Source organism: Schistocerca americana, chromosome 9 (assembly GCF_021461395.2).
Source record: "Schistocerca americana isolate TAMUIC-IGC-003095 chromosome 9, iqSchAmer2.1, whole genome shotgun sequence".
In the NCBI taxonomy this organism is placed as follows: Eukaryota; Metazoa; Arthropoda; class Insecta; order Orthoptera; family Acrididae; genus Schistocerca; species Schistocerca americana.
This window is the reverse complement of record NC_060127.1, coordinates 200,559,943-200,577,126: the sequence shown is the minus strand read 5'-3', so window position 1 is coordinate 200,577,126 and position 17,184 is coordinate 200,559,943. Positions and strand designations below refer to the sequence as shown.

General features: G+C 35.8%; 1 protein-coding gene across 2 annotated transcripts in view; it reads left to right on the top strand.

The window, feature by feature from the left end:
- The window catches only part of LOC124551366 (collagenase-like), a 183,521-nt gene that overhangs the window by 63,208 nt on the left and 103,129 nt on the right, over positions 1-17,184 (top strand). The window contains exon 4 of one of the 2 annotated variants that reach the window (XM_047126400.1): positions 9,027-9,125. The exons of the other annotated variant lie outside the window; for it this stretch is intronic. Within the exon in view, the coding sequence (XP_046982356.1) occupies positions 9,027-9,125 (99 nt within the window). The remainder of the gene's footprint in view (positions 1-9,026; positions 9,126-17,184) is intronic. 2 annotated transcript variants of the gene reach the window in all.

The following is a 17,184-nucleotide window of genomic DNA, read 5'->3' as shown; positions in this document are numbered from 1 at the left end:
AATAAATTGAACATCAACATTAATCGGTTCTGGTGACCTACATCACTTACAAAATTATTTAACAAAGTTACTCTTTTTAGTTGTACATACTTACAAAGAACTTCAGTTCCTTGTCATTCATATTTCGTTGTTAATCTATGAGGATTATGTGCTTTAATAAAATTATTATACTTCAAACAGTACAACTAAGTATGATTATCCATTTATATAGAATAAAAATAAGGTTTAATTTTTTCACCAAATATGATTAACTTTGCATCAGCTGGAACAGTTTTAACAGAATCTTTTAATCTTATAATGAGAAAGCTTGATCTGTTTGTTATTATTGACTGAGTAGGAGCCATTTCACATAGATATGGAAACACTTTGTGTGGTATCAGAGTCATTAAAAGATAATACATTGTTTATATTTCGACTAATAACAACAATTTTTTTGTAAATATACTTGTACTCGAAATTGTGTATATTTCGTATGCCTCCAGTCATAAAAGTAAATGCAAGAATTTGTTTATCATACACTTTTTTAAAGGTTACTTAAACAGTTTAAGTACTGAATTAAACTCGTTTTTGAGAAATAATCTATAAAGCATTTTTCTGGTGTTTTTGTAAAGTAATCAGTTAGATTAGTTTTACTGACATAATTATTCAACTGTTAGAATTCTTGTATGTTTAGGATTTGTAACATTTCATAACTCATTCTGTAAATGTTTGTTCATTACATCCTTTGCATCAATTGACTCATTAACATTCACCTTTAAACCCAATATAATCTCTAGTAATTTTGAAAATAGCTTTAATTTTTTTCTTAAATTGTTGAATTACATTATCTGCTTGTGGATCTATTGATTTTTGATTGGAAATCTTTAAAATTTGTAATTAATTCATTGTTAAGTTTTGTATCTAATGATTTAAAGTATAAATAGTTATTGATCTTATTTGTAAAAATGTTTATTTATTATATTCAAAATATCATTAAACTTGTATTTATCTGGCAGCAATTTTACCACAAATAGACATAAATGACCACAAATTACTTAATTCATGTTTTGTATTCTGTTAACATTGTGGTACAGATCATTTTTTCCTAAGTAATTAAGTAGTTAAATTGGTGTCTTACCACAAAATGAATTAAACAAATTTTATATCAGTATTCTTATAATAACAATGAGAACCAACATGCTCAGATGTATCTAAATTAACTATTCCAGATTTGTATTCTCTAAGAATCATAAAAGAGTCACCAAAATATTTATTTTTTAAATGTTTAACTAATTTTTCTATATCGAAATTGCTTATGTATTAGCATAGAATTCAACTCCTCTTTGAAATTTTTTTCTAGCACCAGTGTATTTCTTTTCCTTACTTTTCTGTTCTTCCAACTCTGTATCACCTTTTCTCTTGTTTATTACTGCATTTGAAATTACTGCAGAACCACCAGCAAGGGAACCAATTATTGCAAAATAAGGTAATGCTGCTAATAGCAATTGAAGAAATCTAGCTTTGTGTTGTGTTAGTCTTTTTCCTTCTTTCTTTTTTGTTACATATTCAATAATCTTTTTCACTACAGGAATTCCTAATGTAGTGAGTAAATTTAAACCAGTTTTTTTCTGTTTCTTTCCCTTTTTTTTTGAACATCGGTTAAAATGGTTCAACACTACATAGTCTTTCATTGTTTAATTTAATTTGAATTGATTTGGTTTAGTTTTGCCATTTGGTAGCCATGTATAATCAGTTTTAAGTTGTTCGTTTATACAGATAAAAAATTTATAAGGATTAATGTTTTTACACTCCCCAACGATTGTTATCCATGCCTAAGACAGTGCCAGCCGAAGCAGGCTGAGGACAGTGTCCCACTTCTAATTCTAATGCAGCATTTGGTGAAGCAGTAATTCACGAGTCACATTATCCTGTATTATTCTAATTTTTGAACCTATTCAGAATTTAGAAATTACCATAACTGATGACAATGGTAATCTGATTGACTTTAATGATAATCATGTAACAGTAATTTAAAAATGTCTTAATAAATTTTTTCCTTGATAAATCATGAACAAAATCGAGAGTTATCTGTTTTACTCATTCCCAGTCAATGAGAAGACTAAAAATAATCTGAATCTCCCCAACAAAAATAAAGAAATTAATATTGATGTTGGAAATGGATTGGTTCATCCCAGCATGCATAATTCTATATAAGTTTTAGTGATATTGCAGAAATGGTACAGATTACCCCTCATATGTTGAAAACCCAATAAAAATTTGTAAATAACTATCTGCCAAAGTTGTTCGAGGTCACCAGTATAAAGAAAGGAAACAATATTTTGTCTAGAATGGAACATCCATTCGTTTCTTTATCTGTCTTTGTGAGATTAACTTTGACTATAGCCAGTGATTTAACTGTGGAGTGTCATATCCTTAATAATGTAAGATTAAAAGAAAGGAAAATGAAGTGCTTTGTTCACTAGATTTGTTTGCTGGAATTTTCAAGAAGTTGCATTGGATGGAGAGTTAACAGTAATTTTTACTTAGAGTTCATGTGCTGGAGATGCTATTTGCTATTTTTAGATGGGCTGATAAAAATGACATTGGAATTGAAGTAAAAGATACACTAACCAAAAGAAGGTAAAATGGAGTGAAATCCATGGAAATTCGTGTTCCTATTGTAAAGTATGAACCAGAATATTCACTTTTCTTTAAATCATAAACAGTTGACATAGCCAGATTAGAGGGAAAAAGAAATTTTGAACTAGATATTACTAATTATTATAATTCTGCAGTATCAGATATGCCTTATTTTCGTTGTTTTCCTAACTAATCGAAAAAGTAATCACCTAACGGTTTCTTCTTTATTCAGTCATGCTAAATCACAAAATATCTATGTGAAAAAAGTAAGAAATGAAGTGAATCCTCAAGAATTACGGAATCTTGATCCACCAAATAATAATCTGAGAGCATATGATGATTTCCTCGATTTTAAGAGTGTCACTCAATTGAATGATGATGTCAACGTAAATTCCTTCACTTTTATTGAAAATTGACCTCTTTTTTTATAAATATGTCTAGGAGAATGAATATGCAAGCCATACAAAAAACTGCAATGAAACTAGTTGCTACTTTTAATGACAAAATTCCGAAATATACAGTTGTTAACACAGTCATCCATAGCAAGAAAGATTTACCATATGATGCTCAGCATAGAAATTTGAGTGACAACTTTTAATATTAATATTTTTAATTGTATGGATATGCTACTGAAGAAGCTAAGTAATACAATGAACTCTAATTTTTTAAGATTATTTGTGATCTAGAAGTAAATAAATAAATTGTATTAGATTACAAGGTGTGAATGTGTAAAAAGAAGAGAAAATTTGTATGGGGTTTGGTAGTATATTTAAAATTATTTTGCCAGACAGGTTTAATGAAATAAAAACTAACTGGGACTTTCAATTTTTTGAATCAAGTAATATTAAACTAAAGTATAAAGGAATTGGGATAGCTAAAATAATGATAGCGAATTCCATGATCTAGAGCTGATTGTTTGAATAATTTTTTATTTAAATTTTCATTCTTTTAATTTTTATATTTATTTTTTGGGTTTATTGTGTTTGCTCATTAAATTATCTCCTAGTGCACTCAACCTGCACACTTACTCATACAGAGAAATATTATTTCTCATCAACCATATACAGCGTTTGGTAGACCAAAGTCTTCTGTACATGTTCCATTTTTTTAGCCTATTCAAGATTTACAAATTACTGTAACTGATGAAAATGATAATTTTATTGACTTTAATGTTGCTTATGTAACAGTAATTTTAGAAATGACTTAATAAGATTTATCCTTATTAAATCATGGACAAAATCGAGAGTTATCAGTTTACCCATGCCCACTGAATGAGAAGACTAAAAATAATCTCAATCCCCACAGCAAGAACACAGAGATTAATAAAAATATTGGAGATTGTCAGTTTACATGAGCTTTAGTATTACTGCAGCTGATGGTACTAAGTTTCCATCATATGATGCAAAATCGAAAAAAAAATTAATAATAACAATATGTCAAAGCTGTTCAAGTACATCACCACAAAGAAATGAAACAATATTTGGTCTAGAATGTAGCATCCATTCATTTCTTCATCTGTCCGCATGTGATGTAAAGAAGTAACTTGAGAAGGGACTTAACAGTAATTTTTACTTGGAGTTCAAGTGCTGGAGATGCTATTCAAAGAATGCTATTCAAAAACAGGCTGAAACAATTCTGGAATGGAAATATTGAAGGTTCACTTCCAAAAGAAGGTAAAATCATAGTAGAATCTATGGAAATTCGTACTCATGTCGCAAAATATGAACCAGAATATATACTAGAGCTAGAAGAAGGAAGACTAATATTTCCAAAAATTCTATTTTCTTTCTTTGAGTCACAAACAATTGAAATAGCCCGATTAGAAGGAAAAAGAAATTATGAACAAGAAATTAATAATTATTATAGTTCCTCAGACTTTGATATACCTAATTTTAGTTTTGTTATGTTTCAGAATAACACAGAAAATAATCAGTGAATTGAGTCTTCTTTATTCAGTCAAGTTAAATTGCCAAACATCTAAATAAGGAATGGATGAAACTATGTTTTTTGTCAAGATATGTGGAATCTATAACCACAAAATACTTATTAAAAGCATGTGATGGTTTCCTAAATTTGAAGAGTGTCACTTGACTGAATGATGACGTCACTGCAAATCCCTTCAGTTTTATCGAAAATTATCTGGGAGAATGAATATGTTAGCCATACAGAAGGATAAAATGAAATTAGTTGCCATTTTAATGATAAAATTCCGAAAGATACAATTGCCTACATAGCCATATCTGTTAAGGACATCGATTCAAAGTGTAGAATTATTCCATATAAATGGATGCTCTACTGAAGAAGCTTCATAATGAAAGTATTCTAATTTGTTTAAAAAGATTAGTGAGATAGAAGTAAATGAATTGTATTACATTATAGACTCTAAATATTTAAAAAGTAGATACAGGGAGAAAACTTGTACTGAGCTTGATAATTAATTTAAAATTATTTTGCCAGACAGCTTTAATAAAATAATATCTAGCTCTGACATTAGATATCTGAAGATGGTAATATTAAACTAAAATATAAAGGAATGGAAAGAACTACAAAATTATATTGAATTTCAGAATTTGGAGTTCATTATGTGAGTTAGTTGTTATTGATTTAAATTTTACATTTATTTTTGTGGGTGGAGTGGGTCTGACCACTAAATAATCCCTTAGTGCACTTACCCTAACCACTTACTACTACTGAGTATACTAAAGAAAAACATAATAATGTTTATCGAAACTAAGTTTGAGCAACTTGTGCACCTTTTCAATATCAAATATGATTTGCTGATTTTTATATTTATTTTTGTTGGGTAGGGCGGGTTTGATTATTAAATAATCCCCTGGTGCACTGAATGTACCCACTTACTACTTACAAAATGAAACGCTCTGGAGCAGTACTGAGCTTTCTGTAGTAGTATCATGGTGACGACTACAAGTTCCTCAATAAGTTCGCCACAAGCGATGAGATGTGGGTATGTCACTTGGCCTCTGAAACCAACCAACAGTCAATGCATTGGCATCTCTGCAGATTCCCAGTCAGGAGGAGATTCCAACTGTTAGTGCAGAAACTAATGTTCACGGTTTTCTGGGACAGTAAGGGCATTCTGCTCAATGACTCTCTGCCCAGAGTCGACACACTGAATGCTGACCATTACTGAAAAAAAAATGCGGAAACTGCGACGTGCCGTTCAGAACAAAAGGACTGGAATGCTTACTGCGGGTGTTGTGCTCAGGCCCATATGGCTCGGCGCACAGCAACTGTTGTGCAGAAGTTCGGCTGGGAGCTGTCTGGTCATCCAGTATACAGTTCTGATCGTGCTCCCAGCGACTTCTATCTTTTCTTGAACCTCAAGAAATTCCTGGACTTTGGCCAGCGTTTTAACTACGACTAAGAGCTGAAGACGACTATCGCATGCTGGTTCTATTCACAGGCAGCAGAACCCTACAACACAGGAACACAAAAATTGATCTCACATGACGAATGTCTCAATTCTTTTGATGACTGTGTCGAAAAATAGCTCAAACATTTGCTATGGCTGTTGCCAATAACGTTTGTCATGCAACTATGTTGTCTTTGTTTTAAAACACTAGGGTAACTTACTTTCTAGATGCGCCTTATAAATATGTAAAATGTATTCAACCTGATAATGTGTATATTGTCATCAAGTAACTTCGTATTTTCCATTTACAGAAGAAACTGGACCATAAGAATAAAATGCAATCGATGAGAAGTCTTACTAAGAACCTATGGCTCTTTAAAAAACGTAAAATCAAGTACATCAGCAACACATACATAATACGATTTATTTTAGGGAAGGAAGGAATGAGGTCCTCGATTTTAGCAAGAAATAAATTGTTTCATCATGTCATATCATTTAAACTGCCGAAGGTCATGGATTGTTTATAAATACACACACACAAGCTACTATGAACAGCATAGCGAAGGCATTATTGTAGCCCTGGGAATAGATAACATTCCATTAGAACTACAGATAGCCTTGTGAGAACCAGCCATGACACAACTCTACCATCTGCTGAGAAAGATGTATGAGACAGGTGAAATACTCTCAGACTTCAAGAAGAATATAATAATTCCAATCGCATAGAAAGCAGCGGTTAACAGGTGTGAAAACTACCGAACTATCAGTTTAATAAGTCATGGCTGCAAAATACTAACACTATTTCTTTACAAACGAAGAGAAAAACTGGTAGAAGTCGAACTCAGGGAAGATCAGTTTGGATTCCATAGAAATGCAGGAACACGTGAGGCAACACTGACCGTACTACTTACCTTAGAGGATAGATTATGGAAAGGGAAACCTACGTTTCTAGCATTTGTAGACTTAGAGAAAGCTTTGACAATCTTGAATAGAATACTCTTTTTCAAATTCTGAAGGTGGCGGGGGTGAAACACAGGGAGCGAAAGGCTACTAACAATTTGCACAGAAACCAGATGGCGGTAGTAAGAGTCGAGGAGCAGTGGTTGGGAAGGGAGTGAGACAGGGTTGTAGCATATCCTGGATGTTATTTAATCCATATATTGAACAAGCAGTAAAGGAAACAAAAGAAAAATTTGGAATATTAATTAAAATCCACCGAGAAGAATTTGGTTCAAATGGCTCTGAGTACTATGGGACATAACATCTGAGGTCATCAGTCCCCTACACCTAGAACTACTTAAACCTAACTAATCTAAGGATATCACACACATCCATGCCCGAGTTAGGATTCGAACCTGCGACTGTAACAGTAGTGCGGTTCCAGACTTGAAGCACCTAGAACTGCTCAGTCACAGAGGCTAGCCATGGAAAAGAAATAAAAACTTTGAGGGATGCCAATGACATTGTAAGTCTCTCAGAGACAGTAAAGGACTGGGAAGCGCAGTTGAACAGAATGGACAGTGTCTTGGAAGGTGGACATAAGATGAACACCAACAAAAGGAAAACGAGAATAATGGAATGTAGTCGAATTAAATCAGATGATGCTGAAGGAGTTAGATTAGGAAATGAGACACGTAAAGTAGTACATGAGGTTTGCTATTTGGGGTGGAAAGTAACTGATGACGGTGAAAGTAGCGAGGAAATAAAAGGTAGACTGCCAATGACATGGGAAGAGTTTCTGAAGACGAGAAATTTGTTAACATCGACAATAGATTTAAGCGTCAGGAAGTCCTTTCTGAAAGTATTTGTATTGAATTTAGCTATGTATGGAATTGAGACATGGACTATAAATTGTTTAGACAAGAAGAGAATAGAAGCTTTTGAAAGAATGCTAAATATTAAAGGGTAGCTCACATAACTAATGAAGAGGTACTGAATAGAACTGGGGAGAAGAGGAATTTGTGGTACAACTTGACTAGAAGAAGCGATCGGTTGGTAGGACATGTTCTGAGGCATCAAGGGATCACCAATTTCGTATTGGAAGGCAGAGTGGAGGGTAGAAATCGTAGAGGGAGGCCAAGAGGTGAATAAACTAAGCAGATTCTGAAGTATGTAGTTTGTAGTAGGTACTTGGAGGTTAAGAAGCTTGTAGAGGATAGAATAGCATGGACAGCTGCATCAAATCACTCGTTGGACTGAAGACAACACACAACAGCCATCATCTGTAATCGTTTTGCAATTTGTTTTGATCTTTTGATTTTACTAGACGATAAACGACAATATTATCTGGAAACAAACTTAGACAGCCCCTCCACGACCTTGGGGAATGCCAGAAATCACCTTGTGATATCTCGATGACTTTCCATCAGTTAATATGAACTGTGACCTCTCTCACAAGAAATCATTAATTCAGTCACATAACTGAAACGATATTTCATAAGCACGCAGCTTGATTACAAGCCGCTTGTGAAACAGGGTTGTTGAAGGCCGCCTGTATGTCTAGAAATATGGCATTAATTTGAAATCCCTTGTCGATAGCACTCAACACTTCGTCTGTGTAAAGAGCTAATTCTATTTCTCGAGAACGACGTCTCCTAAATCCGGGTTGACTATGTATCAATAGATTGTTATCTTCAGCTTAATTCATCTTCCTATACCACTAAGACGATGAAAGGGAAGAGAAAAAGGAATACATAACCACATGTCAGATGAAAGTGTGACCTGACAGGGGACGGTACATAGGTGGTTGTAGCATGGTCCCATATTCATCACTTTGTAATAGTGGTTCTTTGTAAGGACACTTTCGCGGAACAGTTGGCGACTGCTTTCAAGGCGTGCCACTATTATACTGGTAACCACCTGTGTTACCATCTCATAATGTGACTGGTCAGGACTTGTTGTCAAGCTAACATGAGGATTGCATAGGTGTGTTATTTCAATATATGTCCTTTGTTAGGTAGTACTGCTTTCTAGATTTAGACAATCCAAACATAAAATGTTTTCAGTATAAATAATTTAACATTTTGTCCTGAAGGTTTCATTGAGCTGATCACGTTACCTTCCTTCAGCGAGGTCAATGACACCTTCGTAGGAAAAACTGCCTTGCTCAGCGGCTGGGGAAAAACAGGTGACGGTAAGTTGCCGACTTAGCTTCATTTGTGATGGAGTACTGAATTAAGTTTGCTTTTGTCATTTAGGACCTATCGCATATCTTGCCATTTAGTGGAAAGTATGGCATTGTTGGGCATTTATTATTATTTACGCACGAAACATAGCTGTAATTCAGTAATGACCATCTGTATATTAAAAAAGACATTCACATTTCAATCAGTAGCGTTATCCAGTGTTGACTACTCTCAAGTACACTTTTTATGGAATTGATAGTTTAGCAAATATTATAACTAGTGAAAGGAAATATTGTTCGTTTCACTTTCATATGCAGGGTGTTTGGAAATTCCCGTTACAGCCTTCTATGACTTGTATAGGGGAGTGAGTACATCGTGTTTTGAATAGGAACCCATGTCTGGAAACATACCGTTTCCATTCTACGATGGTTTCAACTCAGATATTTAACTATCCACTTCATCTTGAAGAACTGAATTGGGCCTAACGCAGTATCATTATTAGGCAACAGTTTGAAAGGAAACATAAACGAAATATTCATTTATCACTTAAACACTTTTATTTGTATTAACACACATCACATTCCAGAACAAAAAGGAATCCAGCATCTGTATGTACAGAACACTACTCACTCATTACAACTACAAACTGATGTGGCGACCACCAACGTTGTTACAGACATTCTACCTCTGAAGCACATTCCTGTACACTCAGCATCCCACCTGGTGTCTCTTCAGATTCTAGTGCAGAGGCCAGAACTTGTGTTAGGAGATCTTCCTCTGTCTCTACAAGAATTTTATAAATTAAGCTTTGCGTACAACTCCACATCAGGTGACTGTCTGATGTAGTAGACTACATTTCATCTTTTGTACCCCACTGCAACCAGGACAAGTAACTCTGAAACGTAGAACAGAAAAGGTACGTTTCCAGACGTGGGATCCCATTCAAAATATTATGATCTCACTCCCATCTACGCGTCCAAACTTTTATAACGAAATGTCCAAAGAGCCTGTTTGATGGAAATAAAATAATCACCTTTTCATAACAACCCGACGTGCCTGACACATTATCAGTCTGAAAATATTGAAGAACAAGTATCTACAGGCACACGCATCTAGTTCCTTTGAGAGCTTGGCAGTAACTACCACTTCCAATTATTTCCTGTTAGCAGTGTCTACAAACATCAGTCACGACTGAAAAACCGGTTAGGATAACATTATCTTAGTCTGAGAAGCAGATTGAAACGCAAATTAGGCGCAACAGAGGAAAATATTAAACAATAACACTTTTATTCGTTTTGACCACTGTTTACAGAAATTTAACTGACTTGAATTTACAAGACAGCTTTGTGGTGATCTCTGTTCCGAATACGGGTTTCATAGAGCCCTCCAAGCCACTGTATCCTGTGTAAGCCTACCAATCACTGCATAATTACTGCAACCCATGCCTATTTGAAACTGCTTACAGTAACCAAGTTACGGTATTTCACTACAACTTTTATGCACTTGTGACTCCTAAACCTATCTTTCATTAACAGAATCACAATTCCTCACTGCATCAAAACGTTTGCTATCACTGACCCCTCCTCTTAATCAAGTTATTTCACAAATGCCTTTTCTTCCCTAGTCGATTCCATGGCTCGTCTTTAATCGAATCTGCCCACCTAATCTCCAGACTTTTTCTGTAGCACCACATTTCAAAATCTTCTTCACTATTTCAGCGATTCTTACAGTCTGCTCCCCACCACTAGCCACGCAAAAATAGTAAGAACAGCAACAAGTGTGTCTAGAAGTGTTTGTGTTCGGGCTCTGCCAGGTGGGGAGCACGAATTGTGGAATTAGGTAGACATCAGAAGAATGGTAATCTGTGGATTCCTGAAAGAGTTTATCTATCTAGTTCTTTAATATAATGAGGGTAGGAAGCCTATTTCTAGGAAAACAATCCATTGCCATGTATTGTTATATTGTTTTTATTATCATGTTGTTTAGAAAATGATACAGCATAGAAAACGTTTACTGGTAAATAAATTTAAAAAAGGACATGTCAGTCTTGATACAAGCATCAGATAGTTTTAGATAAAGCAAACAAGTAAGAAAAGGGGAAAACTCTGCAGAAATGTATTCTGAAATATATTATGCTTAAAGAACATTAGTTAACATAGCCAGTCAACCATTCCTAAATCATTCCTAAATGAAATTCAGCATTACTTTGTTGCCTGGCTGAATGCACCATCAAGGAGGGCTTAGTGTAGTAGTCCAAACATGGAACTGGATGAAGAGGCACCCTTGTGACAACATCATATGTAATGTGCATCCTGTGCAATAGCAACGCATAATTTACCTTTGCGTCCCAGTGTGTCATTGAGCGTGTGGGAGGCCAGATAACTATATGTACTCTGCACTGCCTGGCAACCTATTAAACTGCATACTCTTGACTGAAGTGTCAGTCACATATTCTTACCGGGTTTTTCAGTGAAGCAGAACACTATTCGTCCCCAGTCTGTCTACAATGGCCGCGTACACTAGCCAGGTTGGTGAGGCGATGCGCACAGTGACGCCCTTGCCTCGCAAGAACATATTAACTGACATGACTCTTCCATCTGTCTCCACTTTGAGAACATTCGAGACTCTCAGCTTATTTATTGCTGATCCATTTAGAGTCCATTGTGATCAAAATGAGCACGGAATAAAGCACTGTGTGTATCAACGCAACATTCTGGAGAGACAGAGAGAGAGTACTTTCCTGTCTGCAAATTGCATGTATTGAGCCACCTCTCTGCTGGCTGTGGACACTAATGGCACGCTCCAAAATTGGAGTCTGCCGACCAAACTGCTATGTACAGGAATTATTTCTGCCACGCTCAAAACATTACTGTCAATTGTGCTGTCTGCCCCCGGTAGCTGAATGGTCAGCGTGACAGATTGTTAATCCTCTGTGCCCGGGTTCGATTCCTGGCTGGGTCGGGGAATTTTCTCCACTCAGGGACTGGGTGCTATGCTGTCCTCATCATCATCCCATCATCCTCATCGACTGCAGGTTGCCAAAGTGGCGTCAAATTGAAAGACCGGCATCCAGCAAACGGCCTGCCCAATGGAGGGGGCCCTACCCATATGATTAACTAAAAAAACTGTCAATTGTCATACCTGGTAACTCCACTTCCATAAAGAAATGACGAAAATAGGGCGATCTCCCCCCACTGGAAAGTTTTAGACTGTTCCGCCAATTATAGAGCGTTCTACGAGATTGATTTGTATGTGTAGAGATCATGTACTGCTCACGTGAGTGCCACTTGCAGTTTTAATTACGTATTCCGTTCTTTGCATCCGAAATTGCAGCCCATCCAATTAGTCGGAACTGCGCAGTTTCCTCTCCCTTTGGACACCTGAGGCAGTAAACACACTGTAGACTCCCTGTGGCGAAACAAGCTTTGCAGCTCTGTCGAGGCCCTTGCTGCATCCCTCCCGGGCACTATATTTATGACCCATCCCTATCCTGTGGCACAGTATCTGAAAAAAGGCTTTTAAAGAAATAGCTGCATCACAGCTCATCACCTCCTCTCAGTTCCATGTCTGAATTCCTACCAAAATATATGTACACACGAATGGAGCAAGGGATTATTTGGTATCGTATTCCAAGCTGCCATGTACACTTTCATTATCGTGTGATTTGCAAATTAAGTCTGCTACGTCCAAAGTATGGCATGTGACATATTATTCGAATCGTCTCGTGGAAGAAAAGCCCATGAAAGGTGGTAAAATGGATTGTCACCTTCTCAGTTGCTCATGGAAGGTGGTAAAAAATGGAATTAAAGCTTATACTTGCATTGTATTCTTGTCACAGATATTTTTCTTCGATAATTCACTTCCACAGAGGACAACATTCTTGACTAATGTCTTCAGGAAAGACCTCCTTACACTGAATTTCACACTCAATGTTAATAAAATTCTTATTTTCAGAAATACTGTTGCTGCTATTTTCAGATTGGCAGCAGTCCTCATTATAAATAGATTTAATTCAGTTAATTCTGTTACCTTTTTCCAAGAAACTATCCATTCCATTCAGTTTATGTTCCAAGTCTTTTGTTGTCCCTAACTGATTTAAAATAAGATTACAACATGATGCACATTAATATACGAACATGACTAATTACTGCATAGAATATGAAGGTGTAAAAGCTGTTTACTGGTACAATCACATTAGTTTTGTACATATAGGTTACAATATCTCTTAAAAATCTTCCTTATGGTATCTCCCATATTTAATGATACAGTGTGACTTTTAATTACTTCATTATTAATGAAGATACTGTTCTTTTCTTGAATTAAGTTATCTATGTTCTGGTAGTAAATAGTCTGCGATGTTTTTACTATAACAATCGCTCTGATATGTGCTGTAATCAATAGAATCAGATTCATCATATTTCAAGTATGAGGGATTAGTGAGATGTCGTTTCCCAAGTCTCTTATGTCAATATGAACTGTGTATCTTTCCATATTATGTTAATGATGGAGTGATTGGGTGCTTAAGCAAATCTGAGAACTGACTCTGTACATGAGATTCATATCCATACAATTAAATGCATTTAACACATTTGCCACCAAATAGATCAGAAATTTATGAGCAAAATTAAAATGTTGTTACAACTATATTGTGTGCAAGGAATGATAACTGATATGTTATGTATATTATGATTTCACCACCAAGTATACAAGGAACAGTCACTTAGCGTCATTTTGCATTGCACTGAAGATGGGCAGCAAATTAGAAATAATTAGAATTATAATGCATGAGAGAACTCATTTTGAACAGTGACCAATGCGGTACTGTCTTGCCCTTCTGTGCATAGTAAGAAAATAATGGAGAAATTGTCCATGGATGACTGTAAAAATCTATAAGATCTATCAATTTCATGTATTTTTATATGTTGCCATTCACTCTTTAGGTGCTGCAGGCTTTTCAAAAATTACTCCAGAAAACTAACGTTTCTCCAAATGTGGAAACATGTTCCAAGGTACTTTGTATGCACAAACGACGACCGATAGGTTGGTCAGTAGCGACTGTTCGCTGATGATGTTGTACTATATGGGAAAGTGTCGTCGAATAATGGTTGGAGGATACAGGATGACTATTTAATTGTGTAATGTATTGCAGCTTGCTCTAAGTTTAGAAAAATATAAGGTAATACAGATAAGTAGGGAAAACTATCCTGTAAATCTGGAATGCACTGTTAGTTGTGTCCTACTTGACAGTCATTTCTATTCAATGTCTGGAGATAACTGTGCAAACCAATGTAGCATCGAACACCCTCGTAAGTTTGATAGCAAGGAAGGTGAATGGTTCACTTCAGGTTGCTGGAAGCGTATTAAAGAGTAGCTCATCTATAAAGGAGGCCACATAAAGAACAGAGTGACGTATTGTAGAGTACTCCTCTAGTGTTTGGGACCCCCACCATGTAAGTGTAGATTTAGATATGCCCTGTTAATAGTTGCAGTAATAGTCTGCTATGGTGGTTTAAATGAATAGTTAGTACATGGGATTGCTATCTTGGTGTTTGGTGGACTTGTGGCTTGAGACATGTCATGAGGACAGAGGCAGTGAAGGGTGTCTCATGTGAGTTCTGCAATATGGTTTTTTCAGAGTAATTTTGTGGTCTTCAATGTGGGTATAGATGGTGTTGGTATTGCAGTAAACTTGTGTGACATTGATGGAGGGTCAGTGGTACGCCCTTGTGTTTTTGAATGTTGTGTAAGCTATTGAGAAAAGTATGGGAATATGATCACTTGCAAACGGATTGGTGACATTCATTTTAGGTGGTTGGTTGAGGTGAGGATGGTGTCAGAGGGGACTGTTTTCAGGTCAAATGTACTGGGGTAAGGGAACCTGGTCAGCTCTTAGAGTGATAGAAACAAGACGCCATTGGTCAAGTTTGCCAAGGAAGCGTCTATTCATGTTAACAGCTGTGTGTGTATTGGGGGCAATCTGGTTGATGTGTACAATGAAGGCTTTGAAAGCAGAGTATTTGAGACTGATACAGTCGGTGACACCTGTTACTGTCATACTCTTGAAGTAAGTGGTATACATGAAGATTGAATAAGTGTTCAGGCAAATGAGATTATATCAGACATGGCCTGCTGAAACTCCCATTTTGGCTACAGGTTTTGGGAATATGTGTGAAGTGTTGGAGGACATGCAAATTATGCTGGGCAGTAGTCAGAATGTTTAGTGAAAGGTAAACGAAAGGATAAAGTTTGGGGGTAGCATGCAAATTACAGGGAATGGATGTTACTTAATAGGATCTTGAGCTGCAGTTGTGCCATGGTGCGTTAGGTAGGAGTGTTGTTGGGCACCATTTCAGACAAGAATATCAAGATGGCTGCAGAGGAATTGCAACTGCTTTACAGAGTAGGTAACATGGTAAGCAGATTGAGTTGATAAGAACTGCTGTTGGAGGTTATGTAGCTGTTCAAAGAGAGAAATTTTCTGTAGCACACTAATGATAAAACCTATGTGATATCTTGAACAGTGGGGGGTGGGACACCAGGAATATTGGTGGTGAGGAGTTGGTTACTTAGATGGTTACTTAGTTAGTTTGTTTCATGTTCCATGGATAATTTGCATGATAATTCATAGTGATATGGATGAGTCCATACAAGTTTCACATAGCAAATTAATTTGTAAATATGGCTGCATGATGGACATCTGCATAGTTGCTTTCCATTTTTCATTATTGTTATTAATTATGCAGATGTGAGTTCATAATTCCTTTTGCACATTAAAATAGTAGAAATTCTTCTATAAAACAGCAAGAGCTGCAAGAAGAAACTATTTCAGTTTGTTTTCTAATTTTACTTTGCTGTCTCTTAGATGTTTTCTAGCACTGGGTAGGTTATCAACAACATTAGTTGCAGCATTGTGCATCTCTTATTGTACTCAAGAAAGGTTTATTTTGGAGTAATGAATGTCTTTCTCCTTCTGGTATTGCAATTAGGTCATCATTGTTCCTTTTGAACTGCACCAGATTATTTACAAAAATAATGATGAGAATATAAATACAATGTGCAGCAGTAGCCAGAAAGCCCACCTCCTCAAAACGTTTCCAGCAAAATGATCATGGGTGAGCACCACTTAGAATGTTTACAGCACATTTCTGAACAATGATCACTTGCTCCATTACAAATGAGTGACCCTAAAACATTACTCCACATGTAATTATTGTCTGAAATGCCAACAATTATAAATGCAAACGTGGCTGCTAAGATATTTTAAGAGTTTTAAAAGTCCTTTATCCATTTTAGATCCTCATCAAGTGGACACTAAAAGATTTTGAAGTTTCCACCCTATTTATTATTTCCTCATCATGTATTACGCTTATCATTGATATTCAACCACTAGACATGCACAACTGAATATACTGTGTCTTTGAAACTGAGACCATTCCCAGAAAACCAGTTTATGGTACATTTAAGAACACTGTTTGCCACTTCTTCTGTTGCTGTATGTATGTTTGGATTGATTATAATACTATTGTCATCGCAAAAGGAATTAATTTGGCTTGATGTATATTAGATGGAAGAATATTTTCATATATGATGAAGACTAGGGGATCAAAGACTGATTCTTGGGGAGTCCCATACATGATTTCTCAACCATCAGAATAATGTCCCCAGACAATATTGCTTAAATTACGAAATACAACTTTCTGCATTCGTTTGGTGTGAGATGACATTGTCCATTTGTTGGCTATATCATGAATCCCATAAAACTTTAGTTTATCTAGGAGAATATTGTGATTCACAGTCAAAGGTCTTATTTCATTCTTGTGAAATTTGGTAAATTTGAATGAATGTGTAGGTGGTATACTGAGTTGAGCAACTTTGCTGAGGATATTATTGTTGTCCAGGTGAGGTACTATTATAGAATACATCGCCTTCTCAAAAAATTTGGGAAATGCAGTCAGCAGTGAAACAGGTTGGTAGTTATTGACGTCTCTCCCATCACCTTCCTTAAAGATTGGTTTAACAATGTCATATTTCAGTCTCTCTGGAAAAATGCCTTGAATTTGTGATCCA